We start from the raw sequence: 24,651 nt of genomic DNA, 5'->3' as shown, positions 1-24,651 counted from the left end.
ATAAATAAATTGAGTGCAGCTGTACTGCACAGTTTCTGGACAAAAGATTTTAACTCCTGGAGTTACCATGTTAGAACAAGTGCAACTGAAGTCTTGAAGTGATCAAGACCCAATGCGTTGACTAGTGGCAGAACTAGTTGACTTATTAACTAGTCTGTAAATCCTCTAGTGTGTGTGTGTTGGGGGAACAGTTCATTAAACTCTCTTTTCCTCTGTAACCCGAATAAAAATTGCACACACATATACTGGCCAAACAGACTGCCACGTGGCCATGGTCTTTTGCATAAAGAAGAAGTTAATTTCATACACTGAGGCCCGTGTAATGACTTTATAAGGCTGTGAGTCATAGGCACAAAATGACAGTTACACAAAGAGCAACAGTCTTGGAATAGCTTCTCTAAAATAAGCCGTTTCCTCCCACTTAGCCCTCTAGCTTTCAGAATTACAGATTGTTACATGATTTTCCTGTGGAAAAAAAGAAGCTTACTCCCTTAAAATAAATGCTTACTCTTTCAGGCCTAGTCTTTCTGTTTAATGCATATACTGTATGTAAACAGTAAGAAATATTACCTGGATCTTGATTAGCTGTCTTAGCTGATGCTAGCAAGGTCCCATCGGTGACAATGATTATTATGTTTTTGTCATTTGTCTTTGGGGTGTGTTTTTGAGGAGTTTATCATTCGTTGCTTGTAAGCGAGTGAATGTTTTCTTTACCATCTATTCTCATGTGTGTTTTTTTGCATTGAAATGGAACATATTCTGCCATGCTAAGTGAAAAGGGGCAGACGCTCATTACCCTCTTCTCTCAGCCAGTCAGACGGTCTGATAATGACCGGCATGCATTTACCCACCCATTATATGCAAATCAAAGAAATCCCTCAAGGCACGAGCCTCCACCACCATTGCTACTCAATTATTGTTTCAATTTACTGTTTGATGTCAATTTCAAGTGCCCCTTACCTGTCTATGATTTGGACCTGGAAGACTTCTCTTTGCTGGATGTATGGGAACTTCATCAGTTGTCGTAAATGATGGTTAAGGCTCAGGGGCACTGATGTTAATGGAACTGGGGTCTAAACGCAGTAGGGAGGATTCTTTTAATCAGAAAATTTGATCTAATTAGTAAAAGGATAACTGGGTCTAACAGTGCTGTTTGTGATTCAAATGTGGAAAGAGGAGGTAGACAGAGATGTGTTGAGCAGGTCTTTTCTATTTACCTCCAAAAAAACTCTCATTCAACTCAACTCTCCAAGAATTGGTCTTCATATTAGCTATTCTCTCAGTCTACCCCACAATACATTTTTTTTATAATACATTTAAGTGGTCTACTGGAATAGTTCACCCAAAAATTAAAGTTCTGTCATCATTTAGTGAGCTCACTATTTGCTGTAGCTCATGGCCCTCAAATTTCATTCAAACTTATGCTTAAAGCAGTATGTAAGATTTTTATGGTTACAATTAACAAAAGTTAATTATTGAGTGAGTACATAAAACAAAATCTATGTTCAAAACACTGTCCTTGTCTTACCCCGATTCACTACGGTAAGTCTACAATAATGATTTTTATTTTGAGCGGCTGTGTCGGATTTGGCGCAAAATCGCAGACATACCTCATTCATCCTTGCGTGTTTATATCATATCCGTAAGTGTTCTGGGAAGCGAGTGCAACAGCTGTTCAGTCAATCCAGTCGCTGTTTCATGAGTCAAGACAGCAGCAGAGTGAAATCAGTCGCCTAATGGATTTAACTGTTTTTTACTGTTTAGCGAAGTTGTTTACCTGCTATACTGCTTGGATATGTTTTCTGGTAGGGTTGGTGAAGCTTATATTGTTTGTCATGCTTAAATGAATCAACAATTACTCATGTGTACTGATCACAATGTGTTTATAAATTTAGTTTTTTTCTGGTGAATTTACTATTACATGTTTATTTATATTTATGACTTCTGAGTATTTTATAACATTGCTGCAGTTTTGAGATTCCCAAATTGTGTGTCTCTAAGTGTGTGTCCTGCTGTATTCTTAGGCTAATTTCTTTTCTTTTTTACCTCAGTCACAGAAACAGATCTAAAAGCCAATAATGGGAACAAGGTGGTGAATGTATACTCATTTCAAGTTGTTTATAATATGCCGATTTTATAGCACGGTAATGTTTATTAATTTTTTAGCATGTAACCATCTCTCTGTTGTAACTTCCAAATAAACTATTAAAAATGTATTATTGTGAGTGTTGTATTGCTGTCATGTTGAATAAAGTATTTTATCATTATTAAATCCTCGTTTTGCTTTTTTAAAATACAGTCTTATTGTTTGCAGTGCATAGGCCTACTATTTTAAAATGACGGTTTACTTGCATTGTACACTCGGACCTGTAGATCAGGTTGTGCTGTAGATCGTAAAATAAAAATTCTTCATTTAGACTATATTGGCCATTTCACGAGTTTCACCTCTAAAACTGACATGTGTGGTACAATACATTTACATTACATTTTACATTTAGAAGACGCTTTTATCCAAAGCTACTTACAAATGAGGAACATAGCAAGCAATTTGTCATGTAAAGTTCAACAACATCTGAAGTGTTGTACTGCCAAATTTTCAAGGTGGCTGGAGTAGTATAGGCGCTAGTGCAGAAGAAAGAGACAGATAATTTTTTTTTTTTTTTTTTTGTACAGTAAATTCAATAGTAAGAGCAATTAGTGTGGATTTGTTAAGTGCTTGTGGAACAGATGTATTTTCAGATGGTGAGAAACATTAATGTGTATGGTGTAAGGGTCGGGAAACAATGGAGGGGTAATCACTGGCACGCCAGCAATGGTGAGAGATCGGTATACTATTTTATTTATATAAATTCCACACCTGCATTCCAATCTGCATCTTGATGTAATCCTTCCTCATGATCACGCAGCGTGTTTTTATGAGCTGAATGGGAGGCTAAACAAAAAGTTAAAATGTGACGAGACTGCAGTATACCAAACAGACTTGTGCAGCGCGTGCAAGCAGTAGGCCTTTATCACAGTCCGCATGTCATCACATCCGGCTCCGAATAATAGCATAACCAAACATCCGCCCATCGATCTGTCTATGACGACTGCAGTTTTTCTAAATAAATTAAGCCAACTTGGATGCACTTGGCAGTAATCATCAGCCGTTTAATCATTTCTTTGGAGTAACTCAGCACTTCACCATGTGTTATCTACTGCTTTAATGTATAATAGTATCTGAGCGAGGCGATTATCAGCACAAAGTTTTCCCAGAGGATTATTGTGCTCAAATCAAGTCCTAAGAGACAGCGTTTAAGTGTTTTAATGTCGTTGTTTTCACTATTGCAGCATGCACATCTCCCGTTTGTAAATGTAATACAGTTGTAGACACTGGGATAGTTTCATCTCTATGTTTTATTAACATTGCGAGTGGACGCTTCGATCATCGTACTCGAACCATGAGGATATAAGCCCACGTTTACAACGATTTAACCAGTTAATTTCTGTAATCGGATTCTGGGATGGAAACGTTTCTTTATTTGAACATTTTTAAATGGATCTTATATCATACATACTTATAAAGTAAGTATATCCCTGTGAAGGCCAAATTTTAAAATAAATGAGCAAAAAATACCTTTCAGATGTTGTTGTAGGAGGCCTCTGATGCAGAAAAAAGTTTTAAAAAGTTTTTACGTTTTAGTAATTTTTTAATGACACATTGGTCATCATGACATTGGTCAGGGAGGGCAGCAGAAATCCTGTATTTGTACTTGCATTGTCTGAACAAATATACAGTACAACTAAGTGTTCGTTTGCACAGTTGATTGCTTATGTAGCCCCATAACTCTATATATCATAAATAATAATCACACAACAGTCATATTTTTATGAATTGTTATTTATTAATAAAAAATATAGGAAAACAGGAAAAAATGTTTTTACAAAACTGAACTTAGACTTAGTCCCAAAGTTCAGGTATGGTAGTCCCAAAGACAGTTCTTGTCCTCCGAAAAACAAAGACAAACATTGCTCTTGCGGCATAGAGTATTGGTGTAGCCATTTTTGCAGAGCCTGCAGCGTCCTCCTGTTGTCTTCACTGGTAAATGTGCAACCATGTCCCTGTGCACGTCCACCGGGGGGTGCGCAGATGGCCTCTTAGCTGGGGTCCCGTTTGGTTCACTCCCATCTGAGGATGGTCTCTTGTGAGCATTCAAAGGGCTCCTTGATGTCACCGTCTGTGTTACTGGGCTGCCACCGGCTGAAGATGGTCGCCCTGTCTTTGGTTTAATTGGAGCTGTGTTCACCTGAATTGGATTAGAACAGAATCAATTAAGATGTCAAAAATACATTAAGATACAAGTCAGATATGTTATAAACAGTTAAATATTAAACATATTACAAACAGTAAATAGCAGAAATGCCTATCCTCATCAGGATAAGAGAATCTGCTAGTTCTGCCTGAAACTGTCTGCTGTTCAGCATCTCTTTTGGCAAAATCTTGAGCGCTTTACAGTCTCGCTTGTAGAGGAGCCAGGCCTTGATCACAGCGAGAGTAAGGCTGTGCCAGAAGATGTACAGGTACCACCGTTTCGATTTTATGCAGAACTTATTTTTGGCAGCAAATGAATCTAATAAATCCACACCTCCCATGAATTTGTTGTAAGTTCCCACAATGTAAGGCCTCTCAACTTCAGTGTAGGTTTTGGTGGCTTTGTCCCAGTGTTTAATTTTCTGCACAGGTTCTGGACCAGCAAAGGATGACACAAGTGTCACCGCCATGTTGTCAAACCATTTGACAGCACAAATGTTGTGGTTCAAAGCTTCCTCTCCCACTCTTCTTCAAGCTGTTCTCGTCTGCAGGGCCAGTTCAATGTATTTTTGTTACTGACAAGATACAATTTCAAATACTGCAAACAGAAATTATTTACAGACTGATTCAATTCTGGCCTAAACTCAAAATTTTAACAAAGAAAACACACATGCTCACAAGCCCCAGAATCATGCTACAACTATCCTCTAAAACATTCAAAAACATCCAGAACCTGTTTCTGCCCAACTGTTTCTGACTAACAAACAAAACCCAGGGCCAGTTCAAATGTAATTTTTTACAACTAGAATGTAATAATTTATACAATTCAGGTCTAAATTCAAAACGTTAACAAAGAAAACACATTTAGAACTTAGTTATGGTGAATAATCAAAGACATTATATCTCTATTAGTATTAGTTTTCCAATTGGGCACCTGTGAGAAGTGCAATGTGCCCCCCCCCCATGAAAAAAATGCTACCTGACTCAACCAGTGTTGTAAAATAGCAACACAAAAATAATAAGCTCAAAATCATTTTTTTTAAACAAATTTCACAGTAGCTAAATATCTACACGTTGTACACATTGTAATAATCACTAAAAAAAATATTTAAGGCATTATACTTACTTGAATCTTGAGCTATTCAATCCAATAAAAAACGGTTATGTTGCTCTGAGAAGGTTTGCAGGTTGAGTGAGCTTCGGGTCAGATGGTCCGGCACCTTTATACATTTTAATGGCCAATAGGATTCAGAGGCAGACCAACATGACCCACTGATTATTTAAATGTGGTCTAAAAAAAAAAAAAAATCTTAAATATGTTTTTTACTTACTGTATACCCTTGTCTTGTTCTAATGCTCTTCAGTGTGTAAATGTGCTCTTGTTTGTATTATATTCTTGCATTCCTCTAATAAACGTATACTCTGTGAAGTGTTCCTGCTCACATACATCCTGTTTAAAATAACAAAACAACATGACATTTTTTTTCTATGTTTCATTATCCCTGAGTAATGATTGTAAGGTGAGGTAGGTCTGTTTAGATTAAGTATTTGAGGTGAATTGTACATAAAATAGGCCATAATAATTCCAGGCTGTGGGTACTGTTATTGAAACAGACTGCAGCAGAAGCTGTTTTACGAAGCTTCCACTCTGCGAACGCAGAAGTGTGATTAAGGCACTGATATATAAATAGAACTGTATCACTGATGCAATGTTAAGGGTTCATGCGGCCATCTTAGTATGCCCAGCCTCTCATACAGAGTCAATGACTGACAGGAGAAAACACCCTTTTCACCGTCTCCGACCTGCGGATACGATAGTTGCAAATGCAGCTGTACTGGGATGAACATACGGATTTCAGATATAAAATCGTGATTGAATGACTAATGTTTATTAAGTCAATAGGGACACTGGAATGTTTGGGCATAGCAATATGGTGGCGCTGTGGCTTTACTGATATGACGTCATGTAGGGGCAGTTCCAGAAGCACAGCCAATGACCAGGAAAATAAAAAATGGCACTCCATGTCAAAAAGTTTGCCAATCACTGAACACTTTGATAATCATATTAAAATATAATTAAGAGTGTTGTTAAGTTGGTAACACTTTATAATAATGGTCCGTCATTAATAGGTAACTATGCAGGAATTAATGCAGGACAAATAAGTAGTACTACATTAACACTTTAGTTACTACTATTAACTAATATGGAAACATGATTAACCATTCAGTAAGTATTAGCGAACTGATGACTGATGTAGTTCACTGTTAGGTAATCAGTAATTACTTAATTTGATCTGCCTCATTGAGAACTATTAACTAACTATGGCTAATTTAAAATAACTACTAATTAATTACTAATCAAAACATAAACATGTGTATAAAATGTGAATGATTATGTTTTTATTTTGAACAAGATCATGCATGGGTTCTTTGTGGGAATTAATTCATGAATGTAACAGGTCGCTAAAACAAGTCTACAGTGTCTGGTAAGAGTATCATAGTCAAGGATGTAACCACATATTCAGGATTGATGGGGACCAAATTTAATAATGTAATAATTAACCATGGAAAAAACATATCAGTAGTCCAATACTAAGAATGACAATAACATGTCCCACTCAGTGTCTATGGTGTTTACGGTCATGATCATAGTCAACTTACCTTTCAGAAATATAGGGATGTATGTGCCCAACATGTGTATTCCGTGGGATATCTCTTCTGTTCATTAAAAAATTATTAACTTCTACATGTTTGATATTGCTGAAGGTCTTTTTTTAAATAATTCTGGTAACCCATAAGTTTACCAGAGTCAATTTTAATGAGTCAATTGTTACCACATAAGTATGAAGGAATTACTAATGATCTGGATCATTATTCTAAAGTGAGGGTCATGGTAATGAATTAATAATTAATGAGATCATACTGTTTCCTTCCTTGGGAGTTAAAGGTTATCTGGACCATTATTCTAAAGTGATACTTGTCAGTTAGTAATGAATACTCAAGTGTTTGTTCCTACATTTTATTAATTTAATCAAACAGATGGTTAACAAACATTCACAGACATTCAAAAAATAAAAAAAATTAATATAAAACAATTAAATACATTCTGGCATTGAATTATGAATCATTGAAATAATTTAACAATTGCATAGGCTACAAACCTTTAGCAGGATAATGCTTTCAATTGCTGGTGCTCACGGTTACTACATGTTTTAAAAGTGTTATCTCTTAACATAAAGTAAAATAATAAAATGATTTGTCTAAAGGACAAGTGTTGATCTCCATAAGCCTTCAACAGAAAACGGTGGAAACCGATTCCACATGTGTACTTCCGCCCTAGACAGCCCACTCGGTAAATACCGTTTTTATCAAATACATTTTACGTTTCCTCCTTTGCCTATGTTTGTTATGAACATAACAGAATGTATGTTAAAGTTTAACGCGTGCAGGCGGATCGACGGGAGGGCGGAGCAAAATCGCACTCGCTCTTCTTTCAGCGCCAGCAATTAATATGGTACAATAACCCTGATTGGATTAGAAGCTTGATGGACCAGTCACTCATTCTTTTTTTTTTTTTTTTTTTTTCAGTGGATCCATTAAGTTACTCAGAAAAAATAAAAAAAAAATAAATGTACTTCACATAAAATTAAACACTTCTTGTAAGATTAACCTACAGTATCTATGAATACAAAATTCATTTGAAAAATGTTTTGTAAATAATAATAATAATTTTTAAAAAAATCTGTATATTCAAGTGTGTACTCATTAATTAATAATGCGTTACCATGACCCTCTGTCACGCAGTGTGTTGCCGAGAGACCAGGGAGGAGTTAGGAAGTCTCAGTACAACAGAATCGTTTTCCAAATGCCATAGGTGATTTATTTTACAAGCTCAGACAAACATATTAAAAAATATTTGCACAGATTACAGGATACAACTATTCTCTCCCCCTCAAACATGCTCAAACAATGGCTTAAATAGCCCAGTTTCCCGCCAAACACTAGCGGGACGAACCATTGTCATGGGGGAAACCTCCCCCGTAACACACATCATGGAATTCCACAGTATAATATTGTTACCTAAATACTATACATGCATGTTCAAAAACTAATTTCTTACCCACATAATCATCATAATACAAACAAACACAACATAAATAAGACAAATAACTAATTTCTTACCCACATAATCATCATAATACAAACAAACACAACATAAATAAGACATTTAACACATCATAGCACTCATGTCTCTCTCTATTTTGGAAAATGGTACAACCAGTCACAAAGTAAGTTCTGGCTAGGCTCGCTACCAGAGCCCACCCCCAAAACACAGGATCAGACAGGTAAGATCTAACATGTGCCATAATATGCAAAATTACCCAATAAAGAATATAATTTAAAACAAACCATAACTCTCTGTTATTCTTACATAACATTAACAGGTTGATCAACTGATGTTGGTATTGTCCATCAACATATACAACATGAACATGCAACAAATAATAACTTTTTGTGAAATCAATACAAACCACAAGTAAATATAAAATAGTACAAGGCTAACACTCGAGTTATGACGTCATCATCCAGGTTCGTCATCACACCCTCACTTTTAAATAATTAGTAATTCCTAATGTTTATGTGGTAACACTTGACTCATTACTTATGGGTTACCAAAATTATTTTAAAAAGACCTCCAGCAATATCAAACCTGCCAAAGTTAATTACATAATATGTAATAAACAGAAGAGATATCCCAAGGAATACACAGGTTGGGCACATACATCTGTAAGCTGACTATGATACTCTACCAGACACTGTAGCCATGATTTAGAGAGCTGTTATGTTCATAAATGAATTCCAGTAAAGAACACACGTGAGGCGCATGTTTCTCTGAAGGAGCATTTAATGATCATGTTCACAATAAAAACATAATCATTCACATTTTAGACACATGTTAATGTTTTGATTAGTAATTAATTAGTAGTTATTTTAAATTAGTCATAGTTAGTTGATAGTTCTCAGTGAGGACAATTAAATTCAGTAATTATTGATTAACTAAGAGTGAACTACCTCAGTCATCAGTTCGCTTATACTTACTGAATGGTTAATCTTGTTTCCATGTTAGTTAATAGTAGTAACTAAAGTGTTAATGTAGTACTACTCATTAATCCTGAATTAATACCTGCATAGTTACCTATTAATGACGGACACATCCAGAGTGACAATGAGGGCTGGTAAAATCACTCTTGACCCCATTCACCCAGCACACTTCCTTTCCGAACTGTTGCCCTCTGGCCGGTGCTACAGAGCACCAGAGCAGTCAGGCACAGGAACAGTTTTTTCCCTCAGGCCATCCACCTCATGAACAGTTAAACGGCCCCCAAATACTTTCCTTTATGTCAATAAAACCATGTGCAAAATTCAATCCATCCATTCCTAATTATATCTATATTTCATTTATAGTCTTTAACATATCCTACCTCTTCTTCAATACATTACATCACCTGCACATAACTGTATATCTGTATATAAAATATTCAAACAACATTATTGCTCTATTGTATATTTCTCTTTTTATTTATCTGTTATATCTTATTTTTATTTTAATGTCACTATATGTATATATGTTTAAATGCATATGTTTGTATGTATGTGTATATGGTTGCATTCTCTTTGCACTGGAAGCTTCTGTCACCATGACAAATTCCTTGTGTGTGTAAGCATACTTGGCCATAAAGCTCATTCTGACTCTGATTCTGATTTTCTATCCCCTAACACTCACTTTTTAGATTTTCATTAATGCATTATTTAGTATGTTTATTAATCCAGTTTCCTTGTGGGACCCGTTTGCTGGTCCCCACAATGTAGGTTATTTAAGGCTTTACTAATTTTTTGACAATTTTACCCCTACACACTAAAAAAAGGTGCTTTGAGTCGAGGATGCATTCTTTGGCATTGAGTATCATAGGCTCTGGTGAGTCACCCTGGTGACTGGGATAGTGACACAAACTCTGTTGTGACAGAGAAAGTGGATATCCACCCCTATCACCCCTCTGAGCCTGTCACAGTGACATCCAGAAACAAGCAGCCCTGACATTGCCATCACTGTTTACTGCTGTATATTGCCTCAGTATAGATCCTTCAACATTCTAAGATGCTGATTTTCTTAGTCTACAAGAATGTTAGGTGATCCATATTCAATGAGTCTATATTTAGAATAAACCAGTGTAAAGACAGTATGCCACACAGAATAATAAAAACTAGCCACCCACTAATCAATTTTTCCACAGCTTTTTTAGTCATTAGCTTTATTTCATACAGTGGTTTCAAAAGTATGTGGGCCAATATATAGTATACTGGCTCTTCTCTGGAGCTGTGTTCAAAGTGATCCCTTATTTAGATATGTTAACTGAAATATGATGTATGATGTGAAAATATGATTAAAAAAGGCATTTTCACATGATATCTGAGAAAAACAGCATACAATATAAAGTGTACAGTGGCCACACTTACAGTATAAATGTATGCATCTGATATCAAACTAATAGACTGACTTACTAATTCACTAACTTAACGTTGTTGCAATTACATTTAGCCGATTGCTCTCAAGATAGAAATAAGATGTTAATAAGGCATCTTTAAAGGTTCTTGCAATTAAGTGGAAAGAACCGGCTAATGGCATGATATGTGAGCAAGCTGAAGGTGGCAATGGACCTCTTGACAGCCGTGGGTTTAAATTCAATCCATCTGAAGGAGTACATTATGCTCAATGAATATGAAGGTGGTAAGACTGGTATGAAGTCCTTTGCTGAGGCTCTTGCTGCGACCATAGTCACAAACTCAATCTCAGTGTTCACACTCATTTTTGATGAAAACTGACAAAATGAATGGTTGGATCCTTTTCTTTTCATGTTTCATGTTTTGGCTTTGTGCTGAAAGCTAAAAAGGAACATAATAAGTAGAAGGCTGCAGTCAAAGGCAGATGGGGCCACCAGCACAATATCATGTGACCTTCACATATCATATTATTAGGCTATTGATTTGTTCTCTTTAGTACCATCAAAAAAGCTATCTACTTTTCATTTCTTTCCTTCTTTCTTTACAGTTGCCCCTCTTTGCAATCTTTTTGATATTATCATTTTTATTCCCAATTTCATACATACATAGAGCCATACAATGTTCATTATGTTCATAATATTTTTCTAATTGTGTCAGAATTTTGATTACATATGACATTACATGTCTGTTCAAGTTTGAAAATCAAAAAAGAGGATGTTTTAGACCATCAGAGGACAGAGGTAAAGAATTTGAGTTGATCTTTTTGCTTTGACTCAAGTTACACTGATATATAAATAGAAGTGTTTTCAACTTAAGAAGTCTTCTTGAGACAACAGATCAAACAAATGACAAAACGTTGTGGTCATGACTTGTTTAATTCAAATAACTAAATGTAATTGATTAATTATCATAGTTTTTTATTACTGTTACACTGTTATACTGTATCTGAACACATTCTTCTCATTGTATTTTTAGTGATTCACATTCTCACATGCATATGCCCCCTACTGGGCAGGGAGAAGAATTTCAAGCAAAATTAACTTAAAGGGATAGTTCACCCAAAAATGGAAATTCTCTCATCATTTACTCACCCTCATGCCATCCCAGATATGCATGACTTTCTTTCTTCTGCTAAACACAAGTGAAGATTTTAGAAGAATATCTCAGCTCTGTAGGTCCATACAATGCATGTGAATGAGTGCCAAAATTTTGATGCTCCAAAAAGCACATAAAGGCATAATCCATATGACTCAAGTTGTTAAATCCATATCTTCAGAAGTGATATGATAAGTGTGGGTGAGAAACAGATCAATATTTAAGTCCATTTTATATCAGCCATTTATTATATTGTCCACCTAACTCAAAACACTTAAGTATTGGAGGTAATATGTAAGGATTTATGTTTATTGTACTCAGTTTATTTGGGTTAAAACAACATCAAGGATAAACATGAAGTATGTGGCTTCATGCACCTATTTCTAATGACATTCACCGTAAAAATGGTGGAAAGGCTTAGAACGCCATTGATTGCATTACCTCTAGCTATGAGTCCTCTTAACCGAAGAGCCTTCAGTTCATTTTTATTTTTTTTTACCACATACATTTCATAGTTGACTTCACACCAGAGCCAGAGAAAAACTCAAAATAAAGCCTCATCCAAAAACAGTGCAGGCATGTTGGCGGGACAATCAATAGTGCAGACTAACAAATCTAGCTAAAGAAGCTCCTGTTCTGGGGTCATCTGTTGTACTCCTAAGGTTTTAAAACAAACACATTTCCCCTATAGACTCTTAAAATTATTCAGTTCCTTTTAATGAACTCGTTCAGTATATGCCTTAAAATGTGACAAAGTGATGCTGAAAATGTGTTAGTACTTATTATAGCTATATTATATAGCTATAGTAGCTGTATTAATATCAGGTTGTCATCAAGTTTCGGTTGTATTATCTGAAAATTGGATTGGGAGAATTTAAACGATTAATAATGTTCTTAACCAAGTTCAGGATATTAGAGTTAAAAGTAGGACTAAATAAATAAGAATAATATAAAAAATATAAATATAAACTGTAATGTTACTAGCCAGTTTAAGTGTCATGCCATTGACATCTCTGATTGTAATGTGATGTTTGATTAACAACAGTGAGCAATAATCATTTTGCATTTATTGTTTGAAACAAAGAGAGAGTGTGTTGAACATAAGGGCTTTACTTTCTCCTTCAAACAGTGGCCAGATGAAAATGCAATACAGGGGAATATTCAAACCCTGTGACATAGAACGTGGCCACAGTAGCAACAACGTGCTGGAATAATTAAAAAATTCCAAACAGGTCTTGTCAAATATTTGCTTCATCTTGAGTGATTGGCCTTTGTGAAAGTCTTTGTGTAAGCGACGGATCTGGCTGTTATTGTGAGTGCTTAGCAGAAAAGGACAGTTACACAATGGATGCTGTCAAAGGCCTGACAATTATATTTAATAATCATATTCCTCACATTAGACCGCAAGTTGATTTACAACCCTGGAGGGCACATGTGGATGTGCTTGTGGGACTCATTTATACTAATTGTTGAGAACAGGAAACTGAGCAGTGTGACATTTTTTTCTGTTGTGAATATTTAGAAATATGGGTTATTGAACATTAAATGATGGGTATTAAAAGGTCTGTATTATAGTAAGTTAGTGTGAACTAGAGAATTATACCCCAGGCCATGTTTTGTGCACACCCATTCACTTAAACTTGTAGACACAGGATGTACAATTGCGAGCACATTTAGCTGTTTTGACAAGCCACTTACATCTGATAGGACAGATGGTGTTATGTAGACAAGACTTTAGACTGGTTCAAACACATAAAATAGACTGTTTCGTTATGAATTAGGTGTTTAACACAGTCTAAACACTCTTGCTTGACATTTATCATGAAAGTTTCATCCAGAGCAGCTTACAGCATGGCTACACTAATTGTATGGACAGTTTATCTGGAGATACCTGGTGTGAAGTGTCTTTCTCAAGGCGCAGTCATGACACCACACAAGTGGAGTCTCAGTAACTCATGTGTCACTTCTTCCTCATATCAAATCTACAACATTGATGCTGGCAGACTACAACCCTAACCTTGAGGGTACTAACATCCTTGTTTATTTATTTATTTGTTTATTTTTATTGACAAATGAGCAAAATGCCTTAATTTCATACATGTTTAGATATCAATATTCATGTAATCCTGAATCTTTGAATAAATTATCCACCACAAGAATGGTTTCCCACTTACATTGTATCAATGATATGCTCAATAAAAACTCCCCAACTGTATGGCACTATGGGACACCTGACGTGTACATGATCCCTAATCCATATCTGCAGGTTCGAGTGGGAAGATTAACGCAGTGGCCTTGTCGTGCAGCACACACCCTGTGCTGTCGTCTTGGCAGCTGTGTTATCTAGGATGCTGTTCACCCTGAGGGAGTGATGGAGAGGATTATTTAGCTTTTTTCTCACTCCCAAATCCTCTCAACAAAGGGATTTCTTCTGTAATACATCCACCAAGCAGCAGAGGGAGAAGGCCCCCACTGAGTCCTTTAGCAACACTGCCATGCATGCCTCAGTCGTGATAGACCACATAATAACACAACTACAATAAGCAAGTATATACAGAATATCTCTTTGTGGGGATGTTTTGTCAAATGTCAAACTGCATTAGGACAAGAAACCTGAATTATGTAATCCTTAATCCCAATATAGATAAAGCTTGGTGCATTTACAACATTGCAGTATCAGTTTTGCAGAACATAGGATGATGTATGACCATAAACAAACATATAGTCTACAAATGTTTTATTTTATTTATTTATTTTTGTTCCTCTGACTGGTAACATTTAGACTGTCTACACTTATAGAACTTGATAATGCATTGTATTTGAAATGGTGCAATTTAGTGCTGGAAACCTAAAGGCAAAGTTTGGGGTTGCCACTTTTGGTATGGATTATTTCCTTTAGATTGTCCAAGAAAATGTAATTTGAGGTATGTGGCAATAAAGAGGAGAGAATATGGCCTGAAATGTTTTGGCCTTGGCTTTCATGATGAAAAGTATATTTATTCAAGAGGTTTTAAAGAGCAATTATATGTGGCAGCCTACTGAACTTATTGCCTGTTAGTTGGGGGAGCTTGAGCCTGATCTATAATTTCATAACCTGTGAACATTCAAAGCGATGGACGATTTTAAAATGTCAAGATAAAAATACACAAAAGCATAATGTTTATACCCTATAATCGTGATCATTGCCTGTTGAAATACAGTGAGATGAGTGAACAAGAGTGCAGTGTTTCTAATTCCATAGCAGAGTAGCTATGGGAGACCGGGGCTAGTTGCCACATTAATAACTCCAGTGACTATTTCTCGGAGTAGAGAATATACTGAGCATATACTGAGTATTTCCACTGTTATTGTTCTCAAAAGAAAGACACAGTTCATTGAACCCACACTGACATTTTGCCCCAGAAACACAGTTCAACTTTTCGATTACCCCCCCCCCCCCCCCCCCATGACAGACAGATAGACAGTTAGTCAAAGATAGATAGACAGACATAGATAGATAGATAGATAGATAGATAGATAGATAGATAGATAGATAGATAGATAGATAGATAGATAGATAGTCTTGGTCTGGATTTATTAATGATCACATCTTTTTTTTTTTAGGCTATTTGACATTTAAAATATAAAGTCATAAGAATGCACATAAAATTCACAGAAGCAGCATCAGAACGGAAATCTCAGGAGATGATATGAACAACATGAGCAGATTTCAGGGGAAAGGGCTCAGTGGTAAAATCCCTGCCGAGGGGAGAGATGATGTAAGAGTTTTTGTAATCTGCAAGAGCGAGAGGCACATCATAGCGCCCTCTGGAGGCCATCGCTGCATTACAGAAGAGTGACAATGGACTGGATCAAGAGAGCTTGGCCATTCTATTAACACTGACATTATACGGTATATACAGTACATAACTTAAATTGCACAATTAAATTATAGAGTCAATAAACAAAGTATATGGCAGAATTCTTACAAATTGCTGCTTCTCTGTGCTATTACACCTAATCCTAATTTAAAACTGGCACGATTTGAGGCACCTATCTCCCATCGCCATCTTGGGAGCTCTGTGCGGGGCGGGAGGGCACAATTTGGGACACCTTTCTCCCATCGCGATCTTGCAAGCCAGGGGCGGGTCAGCACAGTTCGGGTCAACTTTCACCCATCGCGGTTTTGCGAGCTCTGTGTGGGGGCGGGCTGGCAGGTACTCTGTCATGCCGCCCCAGAGAGCGTTGCCGCCCTTGGCGCCTGCCTATATTGCCCATGCCAGGATCCGCTACTAAGTATTAGAACTAATCAGCTCAAACTCTGCATGCTTCCACCACGCTTTTTTCGTACTGGCGTCTAATGCATTCAATTTAACCTAACATAACCTAACCTAACCCAACCTAACCTAAACATACAGCAACTAGCCAACAGGACGGCCACACGTAAACTTATACCAAGTTGGCTGCCAACATAATGTTAGCCAATGTCCATAAATAGGGACGGGTTATTATTTTCTTGTATAAGTTTGCTGTGGTTTATATAACCAATTTTCAATTTCTTTTCAATTTAGTGCGCTTTATTGGCATGACAAATAACTGTACATTTGCAAAAGCGTTTATTGCTAAGCTGGGTACAGTGAAAATAAAGTAATGCAAGTAATATTTAAAGAGCAATTGTGCAAATATTTAAATCATTTCATTGTTTGTGGATTCTGAAGCACGTGGTCCAATCGGTTCCGCGGGAAGGCGGGATTAACAACAGAGCCGTGGCACATGGTCCAATCAAAAGTCTGAGGGGTGTGGCTTTCTTGCGCTCGATCTTTCAGCACCTTGGACAGCAGCACTCACTCGACTGCGGGAGAGATTCTGAGTGCGGGTCGAGAGTACTCACTTTCTCTCCTCCCAAATATCTCATGAGAGAGAGAGACAGAGAGAGAGAGAGAGAGAGCGAGAGAGAGAGAGAGAGAGAGAGAGAGAGAGAGAGAGAGCGAGAGAGAGAGAGATTTTCTACAAAACCTTTCAGGCGTTGTAATTTCCTGTCCTTTTGCGGTGATCCATTTTCGACGTTGGCTTGTTTATGTGAGCTGGTTCTCTGCGGGTAGTCTCTCCTCTGTGTCTCGGATCCCAAACAACAAATAGTGAACGTGATTTTTGGCGTGCACAGCCACTGACTATTGCGAAAAATACGGCGACCGTCCACGTTAACATTTCATTTCACAAACTAAATATTACTTTATCATGTTTTTGACATGGTTGCTGAGAACGTAGATTAGTTGGATTCGATACCGTCCTGTGTAAGTAACATGAAGTTTCTTGGTTCTTCTCCAGCCTGGTTCATGCTTTAATGCGCAATAAACCTCTCCTCGCCTTTTTTGCCAAAATTCACTTTATTGTGATCATCAGCTTTATGTAAGATGATGTTCTTCCACAACTGTTTGTATTGCACATAAAACCCTGAAAGGAGGAAGAAACGAGGAGCCAGCTGAGTTTTCCCCGTCTGAATTCGTGCTGTGAAGCCGCATCATCTCCTATGCCGTTTTAAACGTCTCTACGGCACGTTTTAAGATTGTACAAGAGAAACGTTGACAAAAGTATAACACAAAGATAAAGATGAAGAAGTTCCGGAAGGTTTTGGACGGGCTGACCACTTCTTCACCTGTCAATCCAAGTGGATCTTCCTCGTGCGGCAGTGCGGCTGGGACCCCCAGTGCGGCACAGACACCGCGGGAGCTGGAGATCCAGGAGACACTGATGTCGGAGCACTTCCAGATCTGTAAGGTGGGTGCCCTTCTCCACTTTGTCGCAAAGGGCTCATCTGTCCTTGCAGTAGAGATGTTCAGCTAGTTTTGGCCAACAGGCCTGTGCTGATCAGTGCAGCTGTTGGGAGGATAGTTGTGGATAGATAGATCCACAGTAGAAATTGCAGTGCAACTGCAGCCAAACATCTACAATGAGGCATATATAGTACTACACATCAGACACAGCAAACCACAAAAATATCAGTGAACTAGTTCAGCAGGTACAAGTACTGAACATCACAATTTGTAAGACACTGACTGTACATTCAGTCCCAAAGAATGGAACCAGAACCTTTGAACTCTTGGCATGAAGGTGCTGTCCAGGGGCTCCTTCGAACTTTGGTGGGACTCAAACTGCTGACAAGCAATGTTTCTCAAACCACCCTCCAACTTTCATAGCAGGAAGGCCGTATTGAAACTTTAATCCCAGTTTAAAAAATAAAGAAATAAAATAAAAATAAAAATAGAGCTTATTCAGCAATTTAATATGTAGACAAATTCTTTGTAACTCTTGTTTTTGTGTCATTTAATCTACAATCTTCAAATTAAAGTAAAAAAGTGAAGTTGCTACCTTATGACACTATTTCTACCTGTAATAACCCTTAAAAATACTTTAGGTGGTGTAATAAGAGCCATTAACAGGTTGATTTAGTCTTATCAAATCCTGTCTGTCTGTCTGTCTGTCAGTCTGTCTGTCTGTCTGTCTGTCTGCCTGCCTATCTATCTATCTATCTATCTATCTATCTATCTATCTATCTATCTATCTATCTATCTATCTATCTATCGCGCTGGAGTAGGTTTTCTTGGGAATCTTTCCTCTCCGCAGTGGAGTTGTCAAGTGATGGGGAATCGATGCCAAAACCAAGGTTTCTTCACTTAGCTTGCATAAAAAGTGAGAGAGCCTGCTGTAGTCTCCAGTCTTATGTGATTTTCCTGAAGCTATTTTTAGATTTTTACGGGCCATTACAGCCGGATGTGATTCTGCCTCGGCTCAAATCGGTTCGGTTCGAAGGGAGCTTATTTGGAGGCAACAGGGCGATCGAGGCTGGCCGTGTTTTCTTCTTCAGCATGGCAAACAAAAAAATAAAATAAAATAAAATAAAAATGCTGTAAGGGAGAGGGATTGCCTGAATGGAACAAATAGCCTATATGGTGGATATCATGTGCATAAATCACTGTTTTATTAAACGTTAGGCTGTATGAGGCTTATTTTGAAATATTCCCAGCGCACATTCATTCACTGCCAGTCCAGGCACACACCTCGTTCCCACCCGTGTATAGTAAATGGGCTGCTGTGTTGCTCAGCTCTCCCGGGGGAATTTACAGTGAGAGAGAATCCTGCTGGTACGAGACCTTATAGCCTCCAGTGCTGCTGTACCAAAGCGGTTTACAAACGATTCACAACGGGGACATTCTAAAGCGCTTAATGTGAAATACGCTTAAAGTGGCTTAATGTAAAACAGTGATATTTGAAGACCAAATTCAGTATGCACCTTATTGATGATGCCCAGAATCTGAACGCAACGCGCAAAGTTGCACGTTAAGCGTTTTCTTTTATAACGGTTTTCTATGGGAAGAAATCGCTTAATGTGCAAATTTGCGCGTTGCGTTCAGATTCTGGGCTCATCTGCTTCTCTGTATGTATCATCAATAAGGTGCATACTGAATTTGGTCTTCAAATATCACTGTTTTAGTACATTAAGCCATGTTAAGCATTTTTCATGTTAAGCGTTTTAGAATGTCCCTTTACAACGTGGTTAGAAAATCTCAAACAACAGATTGGACATACCAGAATTCACCAAGACCTAAACAAATGAAGTAAACAACACATATTGTCAGACAAAAAGATATAATGCATCTAGCCTAAAATCTGAGGTAAAAACGTCCAAAGTCTTGTCAGAGGACAGCCTACAGTAAAATGTACAACAATAGTATTTAGACAACAATTGTTTATGCAACGATAATCGTGTTTTCATTCAACGTCACTGTTTTGCTAATGGTTTCGACTGTTGTTGTTGTGTTGCAGTAGAACCTTGTAGCGAAAGTGGCTCTATATTTTAGGCAAGTCTTCAGAAATGCCGCTTTGAAGGCGGCAAACGTATTGCGCACGCGCACGTAAACTGCGTCCGAAACCAGGAAAATGCTCCCTCCGGAGGCTGTATAGGGAGGTAGGATGAAAATAATGTATCTTTCAAACTGTTCTGAGACCAGTTTCCATTCTTTCAAAAACGCTGTCGGTTAAGCCACTAACTGATAAGGCAGCAAGTCAGCTGCCTACATTTTCGGATGCAGCACCTAGTGTTGGTAGCGCATTGTGGTCACGTAACGTGCACATGTTGGTGTTTGGCATGAACATGACATTTTTGCTGCTGTGTAAACGTAGCCCTTGAGAGGTACAGTAAATCAGGTTTTTAGAGCAAATGCTATGGATAAATGTTACTAAAACTCCACTCAGTATACAACAACATTTACACAGCATACATGTTTTTGACTAAATTATAAACAACACTATTTCAGTCAAATATCCCTGTAGTGTGTGTGTGTGTGTGTGTGTGTGTGTGTGTGACAAATCTAATTTAGAATTGTAAGCTGTGAAATAGTTAAGAATAAACATTTCTTTGCAAATGGGCAGGCCATGTTAGGGTGATCCTGTATTAATATATTTGGGTTGCCAAGGATTTTTTCAGAACCACACGTTTTTGTTGTTTAGTTCCAGTTGATTGTCTTACTGATGGGGGAGAACGTTTTTGAGTTCTGTACAGTATAAGTTAAACACTGAAATCTTTATTTCTCAAGATGAAGGAAAAATCGAGAGAGTATGAGAGAGATGAGAGAATGTATGCGAGAGTTATTATTGTAGAGACTGACCTGGAGGATCCACCTTATGCTTTGGAGAGGGATGTGTTCTTTGAGACAGTGCCCTGGAGACTGAGATCTGAAGTAGGCTGCCAAATGCCCTCTCATGTGCTTAAGTACCGACTCTGACACCCATTTCTGGTTCTGATCACTCAACTGAATCATCAGCACTGACTCCCGTCATGTGCTGTCATATTTCATGTGTGGTGGAATGTAGATCTCTCTCTCTCTCTCTCTCTCTCTCTCTCTCTCTCTCTCTCTCTCTCTCTCTCTGTTTTTTTTTTATTTATTTCATTTTTATAGCTGTAAAAAACAAATGAACAAATAATATCAGCAGCCCAGTTTACCTATGCACACATAGAATCTATAGTTCGTACAGTATAAAAATCATTGTCTATGGAGAGTCCTCATAATGATAGCTGCACCAACATGTGTGTGTATGTGAGACAAGCGCTAATGTAAACAGACTTGGCTGCGTGCATTGGATAATTGCACTCGATCAGCTTGTTTTCACGAGTATACAAGTTTTAAACTGTTATCGTGGTGCTTTTGTGATAGTTTAGCTGTCTGTTTCAGAAAACAAATGTATTATATGTCTGAAAAGACTGTTTGAGTTGCTGTTTGTGTGAATGAAAACCGCATCTGCACCTAATAAGTAGACGTGGCTGCTTGCATGGGAATATCGCGTTTAGATATGATGGCTATGCATATGCAAGCTGAGAACTGTTATTGTGGTACTTTGGTGGCAGTTTGGCTGTTTGTTATATAAAATAAATAAAGCATTATGTGCTTGAAAAGTCTCTTTGAATAGCTGTCTGTTTGATGAATGACAACCGCTACTAATGTAAACAAATGGCAGCACGCATCGGAGGAAGATCGCGTTTGATGTTTTATGTTTGACTGTGAGTATAAGAGCTGTAAACTTTTTATTGTGGTACTTTTTTTCGTGGTGACGAGTTGCATGTATGTATATAAAATAAACTTATTCTGTGGTTTAAAAGACTGTATGAGTAACTATTTGAGCGAATATAAATAACAGACACTTGACCAGTGCAGCCTGTGTCAGCGCGAAAGCTGATTTGAATCTGGCAGCTTGTAATGTAACTGGCTGTTGCAGAAACACATGTGTGTTCCACTACTCTGCAGGGCCCTGTTATTAACGTATGAAAGGGTTACAATGTCTGCAATTTAGTGGTGCTTTGTCAGTGGCAGTGGCATATTTTCAACAATGCTGGCTTCCTCTCCACCACTCTGAGATTGCAGTGACAGCACAGCCTGTGCTCTAGAGCAGAGCCCGCTCTGCCTGCATGTATCCTCATTTCTCAACATGAAAGCTGTGCTCATTCAACCAAAGTCAAACACATACAGTATGAATTATATTCAGTTTTCTTAATTTTTGAAATGTTCACAACATTTTTCAAAAAAAATTTAGCTTTAAAACACCAAAAGAGTTTCCATATTCATCTCAACTTTCCCATCATTAAAGTGGGGTCAGGGATGCACCCATATAGAAAGTTCAGCCCATACCAGTGGCTAGTAATTTTCTTTTTTGTTTGGACAATACACTGCCAGAAAAAATGTGCAAAAATTGTACCTTTTGGGGTACAACAGCTTGTCACTGCGCCCACTGTACCCCCTACACGTCAGTCAGCATGTACTTGTACCTTATCTGTTCCCAAAGGGTACATATTAGTACCTTTTAGGGGTTGCACGACTACTGATTTTAAATAGTCGAGCCCATTAGTCCAGTCGAATTTGACTAGACGTGACATCATCGTACTCCAACCTGAAGCACTTTTCTATCTTTTGCAGAATCGTGTTCTTCAAGGAGCGAACAGCAACTAGGTCCAATGTCTAAACACACAAAGTTGTGCTAATCATGTTGAAAATCACTAACTAGTGCAAGCAGGTGCCTTGTTAAATGATTATACATAGCACAAGTATTTCTGTTATATTTAACGGCCACTTACATATATTGGAGGCTACTGTAGTATCTGTGTTATCTTTATCAAAGTACATTTGAGCCACTTTGCTCTTTCGGTGCAGAGTCATTGGCCACCACACCAGCTGGCAAGTTTCTGAAATGTAGGATGCAATTAATGAGTCATTTAATTCATGAGTAAAGCAATAAATGATTGGAAGATTCAGTAATATTAATCAGGAAATACCTGATTATTCAGAGAAACTATTACCCGACCCTGAAGAATAATCCTAACAAATCAGGTAGAGCTTTTCTCATTAATATGAATGAGTCTTCCCTTGCCATCCTTCGTTTCGGAAATCTGTCAAATCTGTCTATATTTCCTACAGACGCATTTTGTAAATCACATGGAAAGTGACTAGTTGACTTCAGGCTGACAGTGTTGACTACATTATAGTCAATTAGTCTACGCAGCCCCTTATACCTTTAGGTGTAAAGAGGGTACAATCGGTGTATATTCGAGGATACAATCTGACAAACTGTTTTACCCCTAAAGGTAAAATTTTTAAAAACAGTTTTTAAAGTCACAGTGTAACAGATATGATGGGCAATGTTATAATCGGCATAGAAAAAAAAATACTGTTTAAGTTTATGTCTTGTATTATCGACTTAACCAGACATATTCCGATAATAAAAAAACAAATATGGTCACTAATTTTGTGCATCTCTAATTGTCATCCATTATATCTCCAAGATCCCCACAGCAGATATACCTGTCAGAGGGTTTGAGCACCCTGAACTATCTCTCTCTCTTCCTGAGAGACATGACATCTTAAAATGTGTGTAATAGTGACATAGCTAGTGACTCTTGTAGTTTTCTGTCAGTTGTGTTTGAACCTTTTTTTCTCTTGCTCTCTCTGTTACACTTCCTTCAGCTAATCTTTTCATGTTTTTACATCTGCTTAATTTTTTTTTTTGTTATTAACATTTTTATTGATTCATAAATTAACACACACACACACACAAAAACATATACAAAAGTTTTGAAACACTTACTCATTCTTTATTATTATTATTTTTTTTTTCCACATTTAGAATAATAGTAAAGTCATAAAAACTATGGAATAACATAAATTAAACTTTGGGAATTATGTTGTGACTAAACAAAATCCAAAATAAATCAAAACTGTGTTATATTTGAGCATCTTCATAGTAGTCACCCTTTGCCTAGTATTTGCAGGTATGTACTCTGGACATTTTCTCAACCAACTTCTTGAGGTATCAACCTGGGTTGCTTTTTAAACAGTATTGTAGGAGTTTCCATCTATTTGGGTACTTATTGGCTGCTTTTCTTTATTATTTGGTCCAAGTCATCAATTTCAAAAATGTTTTTTTTATTTTTTTAATTACATTTTAGTTTTATAATGAAATAAATTAATATGGTGGCACAATTATATTTTTGTCTACAAAACTAATTTCAAACATTTAAGCATACGCCTTCAGATCAAAAGATTTTTAAGATCATGAGAAACATTTCAGTCGTGTTTCAAAACTTTTGACTGGTAGTGTATATAATGAATCAGTCATTTTAAACATTAAACCCCCACCATATCCCCTCCCCCTACCAAACTCCCACCGCACCTTGAGCTCCCCACGAACACCCCTGTGGTCAATAGAATACACACACACACACACACACACACACACAAAACTAAAAAACTAAAACAATAACAACAACAAAAATAAAATACAATAATCAAGTATAATAATAATAATAATAATAATAATAATAATTAAAAAAAAATAAAATACAAAAATATATATATATAAATTACTCTCTCCACTGCCCCTCCTCGAGATTCCCCCCAAAATGCTAGGTAATTGCCCCATTTCTTATTATAAAAATCCCTAACTCCCATCCTTCTGCTCGACCCCTCCTCGAAGGCAGCCACCCTCCCGAGGGTGCTCCATCCGACTTCCAATAACCTGCCTACCAATCATCACACTGGTAAAAACCCAGTCCTTCATGTACTTATCCTCCAAATCCTTGACCTTCCCATCTCCCAAAATACAGAGTCTGGGGCAGAACGAGACCTGAGTGCCCAACACATCACACACAAAACTTTGCACCTTCAGCCAAAATTCTTGAA

The 24,651-nt window shown here is 37.3% G+C and overlaps 1 protein-coding gene across 9 annotated transcripts in view; it reads left to right on the top strand.

Moving 5' to 3' along the window:
- Positions 1–16,700: 16,700 nt before the first annotated feature.
- LOC127447113 (syntaxin-binding protein 5-like) overlaps positions 16,701–24,651 on the top strand; it is a 261,085-nt gene continuing 253,134 nt past the window's right edge. For all 9 annotated transcript variants that reach the window (XM_051708704.1, XM_051708703.1, XM_051708697.1 and 6 more), the window contains exon 1: positions 16,701–17,704. In XM_051708704.1, coding sequence (XP_051564664.1) covers positions 17,537–17,704 — 168 coding nt within the window. In that variant the 5' untranslated portion in view covers positions 16,701–17,536. The remainder of the gene's footprint in view (positions 17,705–24,651) is intronic.

This window comes from Myxocyprinus asiaticus, chromosome 10 (assembly GCF_019703515.2).
Source record: "Myxocyprinus asiaticus isolate MX2 ecotype Aquarium Trade chromosome 10, UBuf_Myxa_2, whole genome shotgun sequence".
Classification (NCBI taxonomy): domain Eukaryota; kingdom Metazoa; phylum Chordata; class Actinopteri; order Cypriniformes; family Catostomidae; genus Myxocyprinus; species Myxocyprinus asiaticus.
This window is presented reverse-complemented; position numbering and strand designations above follow the sequence as displayed.